At 38.2% G+C, this 21,826-nt stretch overlaps 1 protein-coding gene across 3 annotated transcripts in view; it reads left to right on the top strand.

Moving 5' to 3' along the window:
• DCC (DCC netrin 1 receptor) overlaps positions 1-21,826 on the top strand; it is a 1,178,115-nt gene that overhangs the window by 1,091,531 nt on the left and 64,758 nt on the right. For all 3 annotated transcript variants that reach the window (XM_047697659.1, XM_047697658.1, XM_047697660.1), the window contains 2 exons: positions 2,951-3,016; positions 14,896-15,058. In XM_047697659.1, the coding sequence (XP_047553615.1) occupies positions 2,951-3,016; positions 14,896-15,058 (229 nt within the window). The remainder of the gene's footprint in view (positions 1-2,950; positions 3,017-14,895; positions 15,059-21,826) is intronic.

Here is a 21,826-nt window from a genome sequence, read left to right as displayed (position 1 = left end):
CCACTTCCTTGAGGATCTAGGACTGTGCCTTGCATTTAGCAGGCCCTTAGTAAACTTTGAATGAATTATTACCAGTTTTATGCTCCACTAATAAAACAAAGACCTCTGGGATCAGACAGTACTTTATACTTTTGCGTCAACTGACTTTCCATCTTGCAGAATCACATTCATCTTCTGTTTCCCTAGATCAGTGCTTATGAAATTAACCAAGTTAACAAAACACATTCGGTATTTGATCCACATCTAAAAGCCCTTAAAAATACTGTGAAGTGCAAGTAATGACACTCCATGCCCTTTTTGGTCTTCAGTGTCCCTCATGTGACAACTTTGTGGTTCTGGCAATGGGAGAGTCTTTTTTTGGTTTGTTTTAGCTTATTATTTTCCTCACAAAGGAAGCTTTTCTGTAAGTTAAAAGACATATTTTAGAGAATAGAAACATACCAGCACACCAAGTTAAAATTTTTTTCTCGCATCCTTAGATGAAGAGATCCCCAGACTCGCCAATATCCCAGAAATGAGTTTTGTGTTTCCTTACTGAAGTGGTGCAGGGACTCTAAATTACCATAAATCCAATCTTGCTTGCTGATGATATCAAGTTTCTTTAAAGTACTTTCTGTTGGGTTTGTTAAGAGTTACTTAATTTTCTTTTGTAGTATCAATCTAATAATAACCAACAAAAAGTTAAGCAATGTCAATACACTAGATTGTGTGGGTAGAATGTTCAAGTTTTAAGCTCCCCTCTCTTCTGTAGGAAGCATTTCCAGAATTCCTTTATCTGTCATAGAGCTCTATCCATACGACATCTGATTTTCTCCTTCCTATTGAAATTCACAGTGTAATCAATAGCCTCGCTAAATCCAGGGGGAGCCCTACTCATAGAGCTTTATGTCTGGGTAATATATGGATGTGCTTGTGGGCTTGCATCTTCCCACAAACTAGCTGGGAGATGGAGAAACTTCATTAAAAAGACATTTGTCGGGATGCTAGAGGAAAAGGAAAATCCTCCACAGACTATTTACCTAATTTCCAGCCAATACATGATTACTCCCACCAGGAATCATTTATTGCTTTACTGGCCTAAGTGATGAGACTGTTAGCATCTCTTTTGGCTGACTGCTTTGCAATCTAGCTACTTTCAGATGTGAGAAAAGCTATCTTAATATTCATACAGAACTTCTGTCTCACTTCATTTCTTCCAGCATTGATCTTACAGGGTCCCGTGGGCAAAGCTTATTCTCTGTTCATTGAAACCCCAAATGCGTCAGAGTCACACAAGTAAGGTATCTGGGAAAAGGCTTGTCCACAGTTTAGTCGGTCCACCAAAATGTTCACATTTGCTGCTCATTTCATTCGCTTCTCTCCTGCCTTTTTCCATGGGGAGCCTCCATCCTAATACGTGCTTTATAGATCCACAGTCACTGGCCAGCAGATTTTAAATTTATCAATTTATGCTGAAAACAGAAGATGATGTGATTAGATTAATGTATGCATTGCTTGTTGGAAGCTTGACATCCTAACTTCAGCTCTGGCTTGATCTGAGAAGGATTTCTAGAATTCTGAATGAACGGTCTGTTAACAAGATTTAAGTTGTTCACTCACAACAGTTTTGCAAATAAAATGACATCTTGGGAAAGCGTTAGCGAGAGGAGTGTTTGGGATGCTAAACAATGTCACAAAAGCAGGACTTGAAAGCCTTGAAGAGGAAGAAAAATAAGGGCACCTAGGTGGCTCAGTCAGTTAAGCGTCTGCCTTTGGCTCAGGTCATGATCCCTGAGTCCTGGGATGGAGCCTCCCCCCACACAGTGATCCCTGCATGGAGCCCCACATTCGGCTCTGCACTCAGTGGGAGAATCTGCTTGAGATTCTCTCTCCCTCTACCCTTCCACTTGGGCTCTCTCTCTATCTCTCTAAAATAAATGAAAATCTCAAAAAAAAAAAAAAGAGGAAGAAGAAGAAAAATAAAATCTATGCATGTGAGCAAACGACCTGTGTTATTGTGGCTGACTGCCTCAGTTGGCTCCCTCTAACTCATCATACTGGTTGTAACTGCTTGCGGAGAGAACTCTCCAAAGTGAATAAATGGAATATTAGCTGTATTCTTGTATGTGTTTGCATATAAATTCAACTCCCAAATGTGTTCCTATAATTGTCAGCCTAACAGATATTCTAGAATTCAAAATCTAACAAAATAATTATAGGTCTACAAATGTGCCAATAGAAAAAGGTATTACCTGTGGTGAATCACTGTTAATTAAATTTGGATCATGGTACAATTCTGGTTATTTCCTGGCTCAGTGCTCTTAAAGACTGCTTTTACAACGGTTGCACACCTACTGGAAAGCAGTGTTTCCAGTAATGTGATACTAAAGAAGCCTTCTTCCTTCCCTGCTGTGTTTGTAAGAAATATTCAGAACAGGCATGTGTGTGGTGCCATAACCCCATTCTTTACTCCCTATCTAATATCTCATTCCCAGACACCTGTTTGGCACATACCACAAGGACTGCTCAAAACCCATTTATAAGACAAAATGTGCTGTAAAGTAATAATCCTAATTTGCCACAAAGTCATGTCAGATGACTTTGGGGGGCTCTACCTCTCTAGGGGCCATGACCAGCACCCTTTCTGTTCTGAGATGATCAGGAAAACTGGGGACACTTTTTGCAAGAAGGTTGGGAAAAAAAAAAAAAGAGGGCGGACGACATTTCAGAGAGGAATTGAATTTAGCTTGTTTAAAAGAGTCTCTATTCATGAGATTTTTGTGACACACAGAAAATAACATTTTCTCACAAAGTGTACTGGAATTAATATTCTGAGCCTTTCTCTGTGGTGGCCAAAACAACTTGTTCAATTGTTTGTGTGTTTTAAAATATTTATTATTTTTGTCTGTTTTCTCTCACAGTGTTTTCACTCTCTGTATCCCTAACATTCTTGTGTTTTCCCAACAAACAGGTCGTCATGGAGATGGAGGTTATTGGCCAGTTGATACTAATTTGATTGATAGAAGCACTCTCAATGGTAAGTCTATCAATTAGATTCTATTGGATTAATTATATTAATTAAATGGTTAATTCTAGAGTGTCTGAGGCAATTTTTTTTTTGAACTACTGAAAGTGTTCAGAGCCCTGGACCTAGGGTTTTAGTGGGGATAATAGAAATATGAAATTATTAGCAAACCTATAACATATTCTGCCAGCAGACAGTGCCAATGAAAGTCAACAAGTGTACAAAACAGAATCAGTTAGAAAAGCTTAGAAAAATCACTTTTGTAAGTGATGAGGGTTGTTAACAATATAATATTTAGATTTTAAAGTGTTATATGTATTTAAAATGTTTCCAAAAATTTAATATTATTAGAGAAAGGTGATATCTAAGGTAGTTTGAAATAAACCCATCAGCTTCCTAAAATGAAGTCGCTGGAACATTTTGCCTAGAGAGTTTACTCTCCAGAATCCTCTGGCACCTTATTGCTAATTTTTCTTTACACTGTCAAGATTAAACATTTCTGAGTGCCTGGGTGGCTCAGTGGGTTAAAGCCTCTGCCTTCGGCTCAGGTCATGATCCCAGGGTCCTGGGATCGAGCTCCACATTGGGCTCAATGCTCAGCAGGGAGCCTGCTTCCTCCTCTCTCTGCCTGCCTCTCTGCCTACTTGTGATCTCTGTCTGTCAAATAAATAAATAAAATCTTAGAAAAAATTCTTTTCTGCTCGCTCTAATGGATCATTCACATGCTTTGGGTTTGAGCAGATAGAGGTAATATCTTAACTGCACAGAAGAAGCATATTGGTGTTGGAGCTGTCTTCTAGGACCTTGTCCTCAGTTTTGCTGAAATGGAAACCATGGGAGAATGGAATAATACTAGCCAAACTCCCAAGGGACTGATGTATAAATGCTAAATTCCTTTTATAGGTTTTTATAAAATTGTTCCAGTTGGTGGTGTTTGGTTTGGTTTACTATAAATATATTCCATATATTAAAAATACAAATATGAACACTGTGTACCCATCAACGAGGTTAAGATATTAAATAGTCAACTTACAATTGAGATCTTTGATATATGTCTGACTTATCACATGCTTGCCACCATGTCCTCCATTCCTCATTGAGGTAACCATTCTCCTAAATGTTCCATTTTATACATGTTTATCACCTTATAGAAATGGCATCATACTATATGTATTTGTTGCAACTTGTATTCGTCTTTAATTTTGTTTTTAAGATTTATCCATATGTTTACAAATACCTCTCCTTCATTTATCTTTACTGCTGTATAGTGTTTTATTTTATGAAAATAACACAATAGACGTATAGAACCATTTTAGCAGGATTTCATGAGAAATTTGATTACTGAATAGATAAATATTCATTTGGGTGTTCTCCTATTAAAAAATCCATATGGGAAGCCAAAATTGCAATCTAAAAATTGCTTGCTGGGTGAGAAACTAGAATAAGGGGGTGAGTTACATGATTATTTCCTATTCTACTCTATGATAACCTAATACATCTATTTTCCCAAAGAGGACATATGTGTCTGTGGAGTGGACCAGATGCTCCAGATAAAGACTCAGTGTCCCCTCCTCTGGCCGGTGGTGGACTCAGGGACATATTTTTACCTGTTACCTCTTCTTTTGTAATTGCTACACACATCCTCTTCCAGTAATAATGCATTTACTTGACCACACAAGTATAATTTCTTACATTTAAGCTTCTTCAATATATTCCAATCAGACCTATCTGAGGTTATATCCAGAATGTTCCTTCCAGATTACTACAATCCTCACCACTCTTGTCTTGCACACAGATCCTTTTCCCTCATTTGTCTCTCCTGTGGGGGTCTAGCTTTCAATATATGGGCTTAGCTCATAGCGAGCAACACTGCTGTCTCCTATAGGTATTTCTGGTTTAGACACCTGGTATAGCTAGTACCTGGCTCTGGTAGTTTCCAGGCTCTCATACACACAAGGGACACTTTGGGGAGCTCACAGCAAGAAGATGAGAGGAGTGATATGTTGGGACTGAAAACAGACCAAGGACGTGATCCTTAAATAGGTTTAGATAATGGTGGCTCCCTTCCCAAAAGCATGCAGGTTTTATTATCTCATTCTTTTGCCTCAAATTTTAAGTCTCAACAATATGCCAAACACACTTCATGCATTCAAGCAGTCAGTTAAGAATGGCTACTAAGTCCTCACTGCATGCAGGGAGCTCGCTATGAGCTAAGCCCATATATTGAAAGCTAGACCCCCACAGGAGAGACAAACGAAGAAGGAGAATTACCCAGGAGGACAAGGCAGAGAAATACACTCTGGGAAGATGAAAGAAAGTGAAACAAATCCTAGGGATGTGAGGGAGGGTAAAGAAGGTCCTTATTGAAATTGGGTGGGAAAACAACATTGTAGTGGTTTTTGCCCTGAGATAGGGACATTCTAGGTTTAGAGTCCATGCCAGGAATTAACATCATCTTCTTTCATTTTATCCTGCAGAGCTGATTTTCAGATGCTGTTCTATAGAGAGTTTCAAACTGGAATTCATCCATAGCTAAGAGCTTAACTATCTATATTGGCATAAGATGGTGTTTTTTGAAGAGACAGAGTGCCAGGAAATTAAGAGAGAGTCAGAATGGTTAACTGAGGAGAAACGGTTGTCCCTTCACCGTTTCTACTCTCTGCTAAGACATGGTCATGTGCGTCAAAGGTGCAGCCGGTATAAGCCTCAGACAGAAAGCCATGTGTTCTCTTAAACTGCACGTCCTAAAGAGCTTTCATTTTGGATAAAACTGCCAAATTTAGCAACTCAAAATACAGAAGGCCCACTAAAATTTCAGTCATTTCTAATTGCCGCTAAATATGAGATAAAGGAAAATGTTGCAAAGAGTTCCCATCTCAGTGTACATATGCATCTCAAGGTACATACATACAGGCAACTAGAAATACTTGAAACTTAACGGAGCCTCCTATATCCTTAATTACTAAATCTAGCAGTCCTCATCTTGGATCAAGTTTCAAAGTGTGATATTAACTATTTGAACTTCGTGTTCAAACTAAAGTGAGGTTTCTGAAAAGAAACCCCGCACCACGATGTACACAAACAGGTAAGTCAACAAGAACTTTACACAGGAGTCAGACCTCAAATGAAGAGAATGGCAGTGACAGTAATTAAGGGAAATGTATGTCATTGCATTTTTTTTTTTTTTTTGCCATTGAAGCTTCCTCGTGAGAAAGATAATTGCAGTTAAATTGAGTCTGATATATGTTATCTCACCAGAGAAAGTCATGGAGATAAAATAAAGGAATGACAGCCAGTGACTTTGAACTAGTTTAGATAGATTATTGTCATCACCCCTTCGCGCTTAACAAGGTTTTAGGTGTTTCCTGTTAAATGAATGAGATGAACAAAGCACCTGAATCATTTCTAGAACCCTTACTGGAATAACGAATTGTTACAAGCTACTTGACTGATTAAGGTGAATTGATAACCTCTAAGAGACATGGGCCGTGGAGGGCAAACTTCATCTGTTTCCCATTCTATTTGGCTAACCCATAAATGACGGTAAATATGTAATTTAACTTTAGCTCACGTTATTGCAAGCCAATCAGCTAAGGCATCTTAGAAACCCTACCTTCCTAATTAAAGTTCTGCTAACGTCTTAAGCCTTAAGAAGGGGGTATAATTTCCAAATTAACGTGCAAATGAAACCTTGACTGATAAAACCCTGACCCCACCCAACCGAGTCTGCATCAACAAAAATATTTTAAAATCTGAGTTTTTGATCCTCAAAACCAGGAAAAATTTCATACAGCTCCTCTTAGAGTGACATTAGTATTAAGTTTTCCTGTCTCTCCCTACACTTCCTGGAATTTATCCTTCAAAGAATTACAATAGAATAATGGCTTATTGTCAGGATACTCAAGCTAGTTGCAAATAAATTTAGACCTCACTAATCACTTACGCTCTCTTACAGAATGCCACTCTTTTTAAAATGCACTCTTGGAATTCAGATAAAGAAAAACAAAGCTATAGTTCATGTTTACTCTTGTAGTTGGAAGCCCTTAATTAAATTGAGGGAACTGAAGAGGCATCCTAAATTACTTGATGGCAGGTAGAATCAAAGCTAATATGTACTGATATGCTCGTATTTTACTTTTATGGTGCATTCAATTTTATGGTCCACATTCTTAAAGCAGGAAAATCTTCAACTTCTAAAAATGTGATTTTGTAGTTTATATTTGTATGAATAAGAAAAACAGTGACAATTACTTCAATCCTGCTTTTCTCATTGGGGAAGATAAATCACCAATTTCTTTTTGTCAGTGGCTCTGTCTGTAATTTGTTAAATTAGTAATTTTAGCTAAGAGGTCTAGGATTCCTCCAAATATGTTGCTATATTGATCTCAACCTTTAGATGCCAAATTAAGTTTGATAGGCATTGATGCTTTGGTAAAATATTGTTAAAAAGTCGATAATATTAATTAATTTTTAAATATTCAGAGTCATATTAGGTGCTCTTAAAACATGACTTACTCTGTGTGCTTAGGAGAAAAAATAATTATTTTCTCCCTACTTTTGAAAAATTTTGTTTTACTATTTTCAGAACTCAATAACATTTTAACTAATCTAAATAAAGTCTGCACTAAAACTCTTCCATATTTGCATGGATTGATCATTCTAAGATTGACAAGCTATTATAAGATATTGAGCAGACAACTTAATGTTAAGAGAAAGGTCCAGAAATAAAACTTTATATTGTTTCCCTAATAGAAAGTCATTAGAGTCTTCCAGGTTCTCAAGCTCTAGTCTACACTTGGCTCTGCCTACCTACCAAACAACCGTTATCTACGGCAAATGATTTTAAGGATCCCAGACTAATCCCAAGCCCCAGGTTCTAGAATGACTTTTTTTTTTTAATTTTTTTTTTTATTTCTTTTCAGTGTAACAGAATTCATTGTTTTTGCACCACACCCAGTGCTCCATGCTATACGTGCCCTCCATAATACCCACCACCTGGCTCCCCCCACCTCCCACCCCTCGCCCCTTATAGAATGACTTTGCCAGGAATTAAGACTGTAGGAATCAAATCACTTAAAGTTTTGGGATCTCAATTTTTCATCTGAACATAGAAGGTGTTAAGCTAAATCAGGGTTTCTCAACCTCAGAACTATTGCCGTTTGAGACTGGACAAGTATTTGTTGTGGGGCCCATCCTAGGCAACGTAGGATTCCTGGCCTTTACACACTAGATGCCAGGAGTATTTCCCCTCTGCCATGTTGTAAGAACCAAAAATGTCTCTAAACTTTGCCAAACTTCCCCTTGGGGAGCAAAATCTCCCCAGTTAAAAACCACTGATCTAGATCATCATCCCCCAAAGGTTGTTTCAAGGTAAATAGGTCCCATGAGAAGCTCTGAAGGAAAAAAATTGTCCTTTTGTCAAAAGAGGATTAGGAACCTGGCTGGGTCACTCATGTCTCTTTTGCCAATGCCCCTCTTCTACCTGAACACTAGAGGTATCAGTCTTGAAAAAGCATGTCTGCTGACTCTACACTTGATTTGGTGACCTCATCTACTCCCCTCTATGTGCCAGCTCCCAAATTTACATTCCTAACACAGACCTTCTAGCTGTCTCCTTATGATTTAGCATAAGATCTCGACCCCAACATAGTCAAGACTGAGCTCTTGCTCTTCTCCCACTGGTCTTTCTCCCTCTTCCTCACCTCAGACACAGGACTGTGGTTCAAGTCTGAACCTGACGCTTCCTTTTTTAACTCTGCCACCTGCAGTCTGCTTTGTTCGTCTACTTTCAGACTGTGTTGAGTGTCCGTCTACTTTGCTTGACTGCCTGGCCAGCAACTCAGTTGAAGCTGTATCACTGTCTCTCTCCTGGAGAACGTTAACATCTTCTTGCCTGGTCTCTCCCTTGTTTCTCTTTCCAGCCTCATTTTGTGCCAGTTCCCTTTGGCTCCCAGTGTTCCAGACACGTGATCTGCTCTCAGTTCCCCTGTAAAGAAACAGGCGCTAACTCCTAGGGTACTCCATGATTCTGCCTAAATGTTACTTTTATAATGAGGTCTTTCATTATGACCTCACTCCTCCTCCAAGGACTGTTATGATTTCATATTACATCTTTCTTTTGAACTCTACTGTTTTTTAAAAATGCCAATTATAGTTGTAATTTTCTATGTATTTACTTCATGATTTGTTTAATCTTTTCCAGGAGGTTGTAAACTCCATGAGGTCAACAGTCATGCCTCTTTTTGAGAGGCATGGGGTGGGGGGTGGGAGTAATCACAATGTTCTGATTTGATATTTACTAGTTGTATTCCTCAGACGAAACAAACCTAGGATCCTCCTACTCTGCCACCATCCCACAGTGTTCTACTTTGAAAACTATTCTCAAACCACACAATATACAAGAAGATAATGATGTGTAAAGTATTAGGAAATAATATAAGCATGGCCCTATAAATACTTCCTAATGGTTCCATAGCCTGGCTATTCCTCCTTCTCTGTTCTTCCAGAAGAACAGCTCAGAAATGGAGCTTTCACAGCTCCCTTCTAACAGTTATGGGTTGATCCCAGGTGAGAAGTAACCTGACATTCTACTCAGTTCACATGATCCAGACAAGGTACATGTTTCAAGAATGGAAGAGATAGGCCACTTAATATATATTTATTTTTTTTTCCCTTCTCTGGTCTAACCAGTTAGGCAGACTTATGGCTACATCACAACTATGTGTGCCTCTTAGAGTTTCCTTTCTGCCTTCTTGAATACTTGAATGAATTCTGTCCCCCTAAGCCCCTCAGCTTTACTGAGGTATAATAGATAAATAACATTGCATAAGTTTAAGATGTACCAGTGTGTAAATTTGATAGACTTTTATATGTAAAAACAATCACCACCAAAGCTTTAGCTGAAAACCCCATCCCATCACATAATTACCGTTTATTTGTTGTAGTAAAAAAATTTAGTATCTACACTCTGAGCAACTTACAAGTATACAGCACAGTATTATTAACTGTAATCACCATGATGTACATTGTAACCCCAGAATTTATTCTTCTGGTAACTGGAAATTTATACCCTTTGATCAATACCTCCTCATTTCCCCCAAACCCGTCTTACTGGCCACCATTTTACTCTGTCTCTATGAGTTCAGTTTTTTCAGATTCCAAATACAAGTGATGTCATAGAGTACTTATCTTTCTCTATCTGATTTATCTCATTAGCATAGTGCCCTTAAGGTCCACCAGTGTTTTGTTTTTCTTTTTAAGATTTTATTTATTTATTTGACAGAGAGATCACAAGCAGGCAGAGAGGCAGGCAGAGAGAGGAGGAAGCAGGCTCCCTGCTGAGCAGAGAGCCCGATGCAGGGCTCGATCCCAGGACTCTGAGATCATGACCTGAGCCGAAGGCAGCAGCTTAACCCACTGAGCCACCCAGGCGCCCCTCCACCAGTGTTTTGATCATAGCATCATGTCCCTAGCACCTAACTGGGTCTTCAACATATTTTTCTAGAATAATTGGATATATTCTTTACCATCCCTGCCCTGTCTCTCCTGGCAATCCACAGTTCACATTAGCATGTTCAAAATTCTGAGCTTTTAGAAAAGAAATATGTTTTCCAACTAAATTGACCAAGGAACTTCCGCCCCACCCCATAATGCTGATTAATATTTCATCTTAGGGAACATGGGGCTAGATTATCTGTGAAATTTCTTCCAGCTGAATGACTATATAGCACCTTATTTCAGCAGGAGATGCTTTGAAATATTCAATGCCATAGGAATTTCTGTTCAAATTCAAAGACCTGTAAAATTATTGAGATGTATGTTGAGCTCGAAGTGTTCTAATAACAAAACTGTTATCAGTGAAGACTGCATTTGTAGGAAAGAAGCCCAGTCCCCAGGCAATCATTGGATCTGTTCTCTCCCAAGTACTATAAAAATTAAAGACATTATTATTTCACGAAACCAATTTTCCAATTACTACTAAGACTTTAGGCCCATCGGATTATGAAATATATATTTGTTTTTACTGAATTTATTTGAAAAAGGATGAAACCTTTTATGGTAATCAAACATCATGAAAATAAAAACTGGATGGATGCCCATATGACTTTTAAACATTTACTTCTCTCCTTATCAATTTTAATGAGACACATCTAGGTCTTTGATTACTCAAACAATGGATATCCAAGCTATTTATGAAAACACTAAGAAAAGATGTAATAAGACAGCGTATTTTTCTTTAATTTGGAAAGATCACATAGAATGAATTTATTGAACGACATCATAGTATCTACTGAGGCCCAACTCTGGGCCAGGGCCTGTGGCCAGTGTGTTATATCCATCATCTCATGAAATAATCTCTGTGTTCTGGTGGATATTTGCAAATCTCTGAATTATATGCAACTCCTCTTCTGAAGCCCCAAAGGTGGTAAGTGTTATCTGGCCTTTTCTGGACTCAGACTATCATTCAGAACGGTAGTGATCTAGTTTTTTGAGCTCTAATTTTTTTCCTAATTTGGAGCAGTCTTTGATGCATCCACATACATGGTTGATGGCCATTACTTGCAGATTGCATATTTGTGAATTTACCTACTGCTAAAATTTATTTTTAGCCACCAAAATCAGTACCTGTAGAGCTTTTATGTCATCTGTGGACATGTGCAGAGCAGCCAAAAATTTAAGTAGCTCAGTGGTCACAGACTCAGCCGAAATGGAACAAGGAGATCCTCTGCCTTATTGTTTCAGTTCTCACAGCATAAACAGGTGTCCTTTCTACAGTGTATTTAGTGTCAATTGTTCCTATTTTTGTGAGTTTTCTGGTGGGGGGATCAGTGTTTAAAGTGGCCCTTATATGTAGGGATGAGGGGCTGCTCAGTGTTCCTACGTGCGAAAGGCCGTGTGATGTACCTTGTGGAGAAAATGTGTATGTTAATTAAATGTCACTTAAGCATGAGCTGTCATGTTGTTTACTGTAAGTTCAATGTTAATGAATGTACATTCTATATTAAATAAAGTGTCTTTAAGCAGAAACACCCATAAAACAAGGTTATGCATTGACTGATAAAAATGTTATAACCAGAGACTCCCAGGAACCTAACATTGAATTGCCTCCAGAAGCTATAATTAGTATTCCTTAATTCAGTGTTTACAACAACTTTATAGAACAAATTACTACAAATAATGAGGGTCAACTATATCAAAAGAGTCCTTTCCACTTGACTTTCTGAACTATGCACTTGATATCAAATATTCTGATTATTCAGGCTTTGAACTGAGATTGGGAAATTAATGAAAGACCCTGAATACCAAGTTTTAAACTGATGAGAACTTTTATGAGGAAGTCATAAAGGCCTGGAGTCAAAGATTTATAATGGGAGTCCTCATGATCCCTAACTCTCCGAGGCAAATGGCACCAATATAATCTCACTAATGTGCAGCAGAGTCCAGAGTCATTACTTTCTGACTTGAAATGTGGTGTCTTTCTGGGTGGAAAGGGAAAAAATGAGTAGAAATTTGAAAAATTCTAGTTTACAAGGTTTTAAAAATGTTCTTAAGTTGTACTGCTCTGTAGGACTCAAACTAAGTTGGTCAGAAATGGTGAACTGTTAAATTTAAGTCATGCTAATAAAAATCCATGATATCTCCAACTGTCTTCATTGTAAGCTCTCACTTAAAAGGTTAATTTATTCCAACCAATTAATTTATTAAGCACAGAAAGGGCAATTGAGATACTACAGTAAAATGACTTTTTAAACGGTAAGTAAAACTATGCTACAGAAAGTTCTGACCTTTCATTACTTGCCTCATTCCTTTGTAGTAAATGTAAAAATTACTTCAAGGAAATCATTTCTTTCACCTAGAAGCAGAATCTTTTAATAGAAAGTGCTATTTAAACACTTTTGATGAGTTTCTCCCCAAAGATTCAAGTTCTATCAGAAGTGCTTAATATTTTTCCAATAATAATGACTCAGCAATAACTTAAATTTAGGTGACTATTGTTTCAAAAAAGCATTGATTCTTAAATAACTGTCAAAAGATAGTGTTTTGATTTTGAAGCAAGAACTGGGTTTTCTATTCATTTGTGAGAAATTAATTTATTTTTCACATTGAGTATTATTTCTAACAATTTTGTAGTTTGGAAGTTTACATCAAAAGTATCCCAAATGGTATGGTAGATTATCAATTTAAGCAACATTTTATTTAATGTTTTCATAGTACAATGAAATTATATTACTCCCTATCAGGTGCTAAGTTGATTATTTTGTATGTATTTTCTCTAATTCTGACAATAGCTGTATAAAATAAGTATTATTATTTCCATTTTATAGGCAAAGGCACAGAGGGTCCAATGGCCTAAATATTTCACTCAGGAGGTACCGAAACTAATACAGCTTGTTAAAGAAGCACATTCAAACTGGGGTCTAGGAAAACATCTGAACTCATTGCTTTCTGCTACTTTTTAAATTAAGTGATAAATAAAATAAGCTAACATTTACTTTTTAAAACACTGTGACATGTAATGAATCACATGATGTATTGAACACAGTATTTCTAATTGATCACTGAGGGTTTAAAGAAAGCAATTTAAACAGTCATTATCCATTCTCGCTTACGTAAGCAAATTATAAAAAATATCTTATTAGTCTGTTATTTTCACTGAAATATCGTCTACCCCGAGGTACTATCGCAACACAGGAGAAGGTTTATATCAGGACTTTATGACACTCTTTCAAACCCAATGATTGGCATTTAAGTGGGATTCATACATTTTTTTTAAGATTTTATTTATTTATTTGACAGACAGAGACCACAGTAGGCAGAGAGGCAGACAGAGAGAGAGGAGGAAGCAGGCTCCCCTGCTGAGCAGAGAGCCTGATTCAGGGCTTGATCCCAGGACCCTGGGATCATGACCTGAGCCAAAGGCAGAGGCTTTAACCCACTGAGCCACCCAGGCGCCCCGGATTCATACATTCTTAACAGGTTGAAAATTAAATGTGTTTTATAGATAGCTTCTTTAAAAACAAAAATGGAAATAAATTGTGCGTGATTGGTGTCAAATAGTTTGTCTTTCACATCATCTAATAAAAAGTATTTTCTCATAAAGCACAGACTCCTTGATTCTCATCACCCTGGAATTTTCACAGTACAAAGTAGCCTTTTTCCTCCTCTCCCTACTTTCTACTTACTATGGTAAGTCAATTCTTCTCTAAAAATAAACAAATAAATAAATAACTTAGATAGAACTCACATACCATAAATTCACCCTCTGAAAGTTCACCAAGTCAGTCGTCTTTAGTATATCCACAAGGTTGTGCCACAAGCACCACTATCTAATTCCAGAATATTTTCAATACCCCCAAGGGAAAACCTATACCCATGTGCAGCCCCTCCCCATTCACTCCTCCCATCCACTGGGAAACACTAATCTACTTTCTGTCACTATAGATTTGCCTATTATGGATATTTCCTATAAGGGAAATCACAATATTGAGCTCTTGTGTCTGGCTTCTTTCCGATAGAATAACCTTTTTTAAGGCACATGCGTGTTGTAGCGTGTATCGCGTGTAGGTTCCTTATTATAGCTGTAATACTCCCTTGTGTGGAACTACCACATTTTGTTTCTCCATTCTTCAGTGAACGGACATTTGGGTTGTTTCCACTTTTGGCTATTCTAAATCACGCTGCTATGAGTGTTTCTGTGCAAGATTTTGTGTGGATATATATTTCATTTATCTTAGGTAGATAACTGATCTTTCCTCTCATTTTTCACTGCTTTTATTCCCAGCTTCAGGAATGCCCAGAACAATAGGAACTTTCATATCCTTAACAGCTTGCTAAACACCAAGCTGTCACATCTCCCTAAATCTGATCTCCATTTGCCTGTCTTTCCCCAGAGCCACCCATTGGCCAGATGCACCCCCCACATGGCAGTGTCACTCCTCAGAAGAACAGCAACCTGCTTGTGATCATTGTGATCACCGTTGGCGTCATCACAGTGCTGGTGGTAGTGATCGTGGCTGTGATTTGCACCCGGCGCTCTTCAGCCCAGCAGAGAAAGTAGGTAACAGCTGGTTCCTAAGAGAAGAGAGGTCACTATTTGACCTATCACCTTCTCAAGTTATATTTTTGACAAGTCTCTTCCTGTGTTCTTTCATAATTCACCACACATTCCCTTATCCTCTGACCTGAGCAAAACGTTGCCTTTTGTTGATTCTAGGTCCATAACTTGAGTGAGTGAGGGCCAGACTTGCAGACTTAATAACAGCATCCATGTGGAGACCCACTTGGCATTTCTGCTTGATTTTACTTCTCTGGGCCAGATTCTTCCTTTCACGTGATGGCAGGTGTTCCTTTAGCAAGATTTAGAGAATGGACTTCATCAGATCCCAATTCATGGCCCTCTGAACAATTACATATAAAATGTTGGAGATGTGTGTTCCTCTGAAAGTATTTCCCCATTCTGGCAAGGCAGACTGTAGGCATTGAATCAATGTTTGTTGCAGGAATGACTGCCACACTCAATGCCGTTACAATACAGTGGAGTGTTTAGTTTGAGATAGTAGTTAGGATAGAAGAGAGATTCTAGAAATTCAGAAGAGTTCGGATTTCCTGGCTGTGCTTGATTCTCAGAAATTAAACTTTTGGAAGGGTTTACAAATATTTTCATATTATGCAATTCCAGGTTATAGCACATGCAGAGGATGATACATCAAAGTCAAAGTTTAGAATGGAAAGATGGCTTTAATTCAGTTTATCCCCTTCCAGCAACATCCATAACCAGCATATTAACCTTGTGGCAGCTAGCTGTGGGAATCAGCAATAATATCCTGGTTATCCTCTGCCTCTCTGCCTCTCTAGCACTTTTCAAATCTTGCCTGATATGTCCCTTTCAGCTGTACTTTCTCACTGAATTGGCTATAATAAGCTCTTCCCTTGATTTTTTTTTTTTTCCTTTGGCCTCAGGCATGGTGCCGGCTTGAAAGCCTGAGGCATGGACCCATCGGTTGCTGGTTTGACAACTACATGCTACACACAGTGTCAGAGAAAGATTCTCCAACAAATAATTGTTCCTCTTCCCTTACTAATATCTTAGTTTGACTCTCTTTGAAACAATCCTATGACCCAATCGTTGATCTGTATTGTATCTTCCAACTTTTGAAGTAAAGCGTTTAGAAATAGGATACAGGAAGATGTACAGACTGAAGAAAGGGATGTAGGAGCGTCAGTGCAGTCTTAACTGACGTATGTGGCAGGGCACGTTTTCTATCTGACTGCATTTATGAGCCTGACCATCTTCCAGCTGGTACTCGCTAGTGCGCTAATCCTTTGTGCTTAGACAAGAAACCAGCCCCACTGAGCTTAACTGACTCTCGCGTGTTAGCATTCTGAGAAATCCTAATCACCCACAGAACTTCCACACGCTCGACACTTAGTGAGGCTCTGGAGAAAAGGGAACTGTAAGCGAGGAAGGCATGGAACAGCCTCTCGGTCGAGCTACCCCAGGAAAGGTGTGGTGCAGGTGTAGCACCGTAGAACACCAGTGGGGCTGGGCTCTGAGGCTGAGCTGAGAAAGACTCACAGACACGGAAGTGGGAGGGCTTCGAAACCAAACTGGCCCTACCTCAGGAGAGCTTTAAGAACAGGGATGGGTTCCCTAAACCAAGTTTAATTAACTCAACCATCTGTATGTAGCAGGGTGTTGTGTTTGTTCCGTTTTCATCCTTGTGAGAAGAATGTTGGAGGGTTACATCGACCTGATGAATCGGGTTCCTGAGCACGTTGCTTCCTGAGAGAAAATGCCAGTCTTCTCAAAGTGCAACAGTGGGATCTGATGCTATTTTGAGAAACTCTTAAATTGTCTTAAATCCCACTCTAAGCATTTTGTTAAGAGCTTGAGGGTTTTATTTAGAAAGAGTCGAGGCTGAGCCCTGGGTATGATTTGTTTTTAAAATTAGGAAATGAATGAGAGAATAAATCACTCCATGAATGACTGGAAACCAAAGACAGTGGATTTATAGCTTCTGTGCTCCTGCCACTTTGATTTTTCCTCAGCCTTCACCCAAAGTCTCTTAATATTTACTTGGCATATTTTCACAGTTTTGCTTCATATATCTTTCTCCTGTAACAGACCCATTGGCGTTTATCTCGGTCTCTTTGCTTGTAGTGTTAACAGAAGAAAAAAAGAAAAATTCTTCTCCTTCAGGATATTCCTGAGTTTTAATTTAGCTTTCTTTGATTTGACTGAGGATCCTTCCTCCTGATACCACCACCACTGAGCCTTTTAGAACAAATTAAATGATGCAGATGAAAGCAAAATCAATTCCAATCTGAGACAAAAATAAGGTTCCTTACAGAACTCTCAGAAAAAAGAGTTTAATGTAATTAATAAAGTGAAATAAGAATCACCTTCCTGGGATCCTTCAATATCTCTTTATCTGTTGGTGCTGGAGAATGTAAATTGTCTTTGCGTTGGGTTGGGGCTCTTGAATTATAACCACTGGATTTGAAACATACTTCTGTGTACTATTGGTAACAGTTTATTCAAGTTAGTGTCCACACATTTTATTCTACAATTTATCTATTTAATAATGATGTAGTTATCTGATTGATTCACTTTCCAGTTGGTAAGATCTTATTTTTATAATATAAATTAACTAACGGAAGTTAGAACCCAAGTTCTAATTCTCCACTTCTTGGATTAAATTAATGGTGTTTAATTAAACCTAAAGGAAGACCTAATCCCTGAATGTCAGTTTCCTGAAATGAGAAACAGGGCTAAATACTTTCTATCATTCACTCTATCTTAAAACATTGAAATTCCCCATGGAATATTATCAAATTATAGAATTGTATGATAGCACTTAGCTTCAAACTAATATGAAATAAAAATAATTTTGCCTTTCTTTTTAGTTACCAACTTAATTTTTTTTACTACTTTGAAGAGAATCCCCTCTCACATTTTGAATTAATGAAATTATAGTAGAATATTATAATGTAGAAAAAATGTGTTTATGAAAGCTTAAATTAAAGGGGTTCTGTGCCTTTTAATAAAATATTAACATTTTGTTAGGCAAAATATAGAACATGTGTCACTATAAATTAGAATTTATCTATAGATACCAAAGACAAAATAGCTGACATTGAGAATATCCTGGAAATCCAAGACGCATGGTTATCACATTTCTAAGGCAGCTTCCTGGGTAGATAATAAGCAACTTGTCTGAATACACTAAATTTAAATATGTAAATAAAATTCAAGGTTCACTGGATAGAGTCACCAGTTGACTAAGCCTCCTATTTGTAGATTTTAAATGTTAGTCTACATTCAAATCTTGACAAAAATAATTATCTCCACTACTGAGAGTCAAATGTTTTAAACTCTTAAATGAGGGGCACCTGGGTGGCTTAGTCAGTTAAGCATCTGTCTTGGGCTCAAGTCATGATCCCAGGGTCCTGAGATCAAGTACTGCATCGGGCTCCTTGCTCAGCAGAGAGCCTGCTTCTCCCTCTCCTTCTGCCTGCTGCTCCCCCTGCTTTTGTGCTCACTCTCTCTCTGTGTCAAAGAAATAAATAAAATCTTTAAAAATGAATAAATAATTTAAAAATCTTAAATGCAATCTACTGTAGGTTTGATTACTTTCACTGATTTTTCAAATTTTTGACATCTTATTTGGTTTTAAGTATTCCACAGATCCAACCCATTTGGTCTTCAATATAGCTTAATTCTGCCACAGAAAATGCAGATTTATTTGAGTATCTAGAACGCATGTTCCCTAGGATTCCAGAACAACTTTTTTTGTTTTTGTGGTGGTTGTTATTGTTGTTGTTGTTGTTGTTGTTTTGCTTTTAATAGTAGGTAGTAGAATAAAAATAATCATTATAGAGAATTAGGAGGCTGAAAACATTTGGCAGAGATTTGGATGAAAGAAGTAGACAGGTACTTATACATCCCAATATGTTTTTTCCCCCGCTAATTTGCATCATTCTTCACACTCAGTTTAGGCCTTCTTCCTTTCTGAAATCTTTTGTAAATCCCCAGTAGGGCAAAGTGTCCTTGCTTCAACCTCCCAGCAGATCTTGGGCACACGTGTATCTGACCAAAGAATTAGTACAGAGCTATTTGTCAGCCTCCTGTCAACACCTTGAACAGAGGATGCCTAAGCACAGAAGGGAATTTAATAACTTATTGCAATGTAAAAAAATAATAATTTATTACAATGTGGCAAAAGAATCTATGAGATGACAGTATTTTAGAATTTCAAAGGGTGCAGCCTTGAATGAAATGGATCCTAACCCAGTGTTGGTTTTTACCCCTTCATATCCTAATTAAAAGTGAAAAGGAAACAAACTTCTCTTAAAGTAATAGGTTATGTGCAAAGTAAGGAACAGAGAGGACAATCAAGAATCAGAGAACCCTGCAAAAAAAAAAAAAAGTCCTTTGAAGTTGATAATGAAAAATTCTTATTATTTAATTCAAGTAATTACTATGTGCTTAGTATGTCATCTGCATGATACAAAGTAACAAATCTGATTAATGTTAACTCTTGAGCTAAAGATCTTTCTGCAATTCCTCTACTGACTTCCTGATATCACTAAAAATGTTTCTGTTAGGAGCACCTGAGTGGCTCAGTGGGTTAAGCCTCTGCCTTCTGCTCAGGTCATGATCGCAGGGTCCCGGGATCAGGCCCCGCATCGGGCTCTCTGCTCAGCAGGGAGCCTGCTTCCTCCTCTCTCTCTGCCTGTCTCTCTGCCTACTTGTGATCTCTGTCTGTCAAATAAATAAATAAAATCTTAAAAAAAAAATGTTTCTGTTAGAGGCAAGGCCCCCTATGATTTAGTTCCTGCACTTTTTCAGCTTTACCAACTGCCAGTCCCTGTGGTTGCTCCGCCCTCCCACAATGCAGAAATTCACAGTAGCCATGCCATTTTTCATTCATTCATTAAGCTCCCAATGTCTCGCCTATCTTTGCATTCCTAGGGCTTACCAAATTTCTTGACACGTACTCAGTATTCTGTAAATGTTGAGGAAATACATGAATAATGTAAAACAATGGATGACATTGGACAAGTGAAAGAAACAGAATTTCCTCCAGTTTCGTGAGGAAACCAATTCACACACTGGGAGCATCTGGCCAGCTCTGTAAAACAGACAGGAATCAATGCAAGATGAGTGGTAAAGAAAGAGACAAGGAAAATGATTTAGATATGCTAAGATTACACTGACCTAACAGAGTCAGGAAGGCTTCCTGAAGAAGAGACATGTCAAGAAAATCTTTAAGAGTAAGTAGTTTGAACTAAATAGGATTGTGAAGGCAGTCTGGACAAAAGTGGGATGAGATAGATGAGAGAGAGAGGGTGAGAAAGAAATAGGGAGAGAGATAAGGTGGAGAGAGAACAAAACCATCAACACTTGATGATGCTGTGAACACAGAGCCTTTATTCAAGAATTCATGGGGGAGGAAGAGACCCTCGCATCCTACAGCTGTGTTTGGAAGCTGAAAGTTTACTGGTACCTGTGAGAAAAGATGCATATAGGGAGGGATAAATATGTGACATATTCTATATCTAAATAAAAACGAGCCAAATTCACTAAGACAGTGTTTCTCAAACTTGAGGTGCCTCTGATTTCCCTTCAGGGCTGTTAAACCCTGATTTAACAGGGTTAGATTGCTGGGCCTCCCCTCTCACAAGGCTCCCACACCTGCAAGTTTCTGATCTAGGCTGGAGACTGGGAATGTGCGTTTCCAGCAGGTTCCCAGCTGTTGCTGGTCCTGGGACCTTACATACTTCAGGATCCATTGGGTCAGGTTCATCTGCATACAAATTTTGAAGATTCCAAAATTTGTGGGAGAGAAGAGCTAGGGGGCCACAATGGGCAGCAGTCATTATGTCAGAGAACCAGCAGATGGACAGAAGGCTGGGATGACAATGTTCCTGCAGGTTTTAAGACAAATTTCAGACAATTTAGTTATGCGCAGATGTCAGTTTTATTACCAACCTGCTGGATGGGCAGCTAGGCTACCACCAGCAGGGAAGGGAGGCCTCTCCAAGGTCAAAGATTTCTCTCTTGAGAAGACACATTATAGAGAAAACAAAAGTAGTGAGTAGATGGTGTTTCATAGAACAGATACAAAAAGGAAATAAAGTCTGTTTAGTCTTTAGATTCTTGACTGACAGCTGAGTGGATGAGTAGCTTCTCAGGAAAGGTCTTGATCTGATTAACATCCATCAGAAAAATGTGTATGCATTTTATTGAGAATGATCATTTTTTTCCCCAGATGGAGGTTATACATCACAACATACAAAAAATCTCTACCTCGGTCAGGTTTGGAATTTTTTTAAATAAAATACATCTGGGGAAGCTTAGTACTGAGGTTATGGGGGCTGATGACTGAATGAATGAATGAATGAATGAGTCATGTGTGTAAATGAGAACATTCATAATTTATTTTTAGTTTCAAAGATTATTTGACACGTTTTCCCCCACAGGCTATTTAAATATTGAGGTATTATGAAAAGGTTAGCTGTCTTATCCTGGGTATGGGAACTGGTACTTCTCTGTATGCAGTCTTGTAGGCACTGGGATTAAAAAGTTATTTAGCATTTTGATTTGTTAGAAAGATAACAGGGTGAAATCTACAAGTTCAAAAATGGCATTAAATTGTTCTAAGAAGTTACCAGGGGTGGATTACATAGAGAGCTGTGTGTGACTTACAGATTGTTTCCTGTGGGCAGGTGAAGTAGAAGGAAATGAATTCAGGAAACGGATGGTTAGCAGAGAGTTATTATCTTAGACTCAAGAAAATGATCTAAGGGTTATTACAG

The sequence above is a fragment of the Lutra lutra genome, chromosome 12 (genome assembly GCF_902655055.1).
Source record: "Lutra lutra chromosome 12, mLutLut1.2, whole genome shotgun sequence".
NCBI lineage: Eukaryota > Metazoa > Chordata > Mammalia > Carnivora > Mustelidae > Lutra > Lutra lutra.
This window is presented reverse-complemented; position numbering and strand designations above follow the sequence as displayed.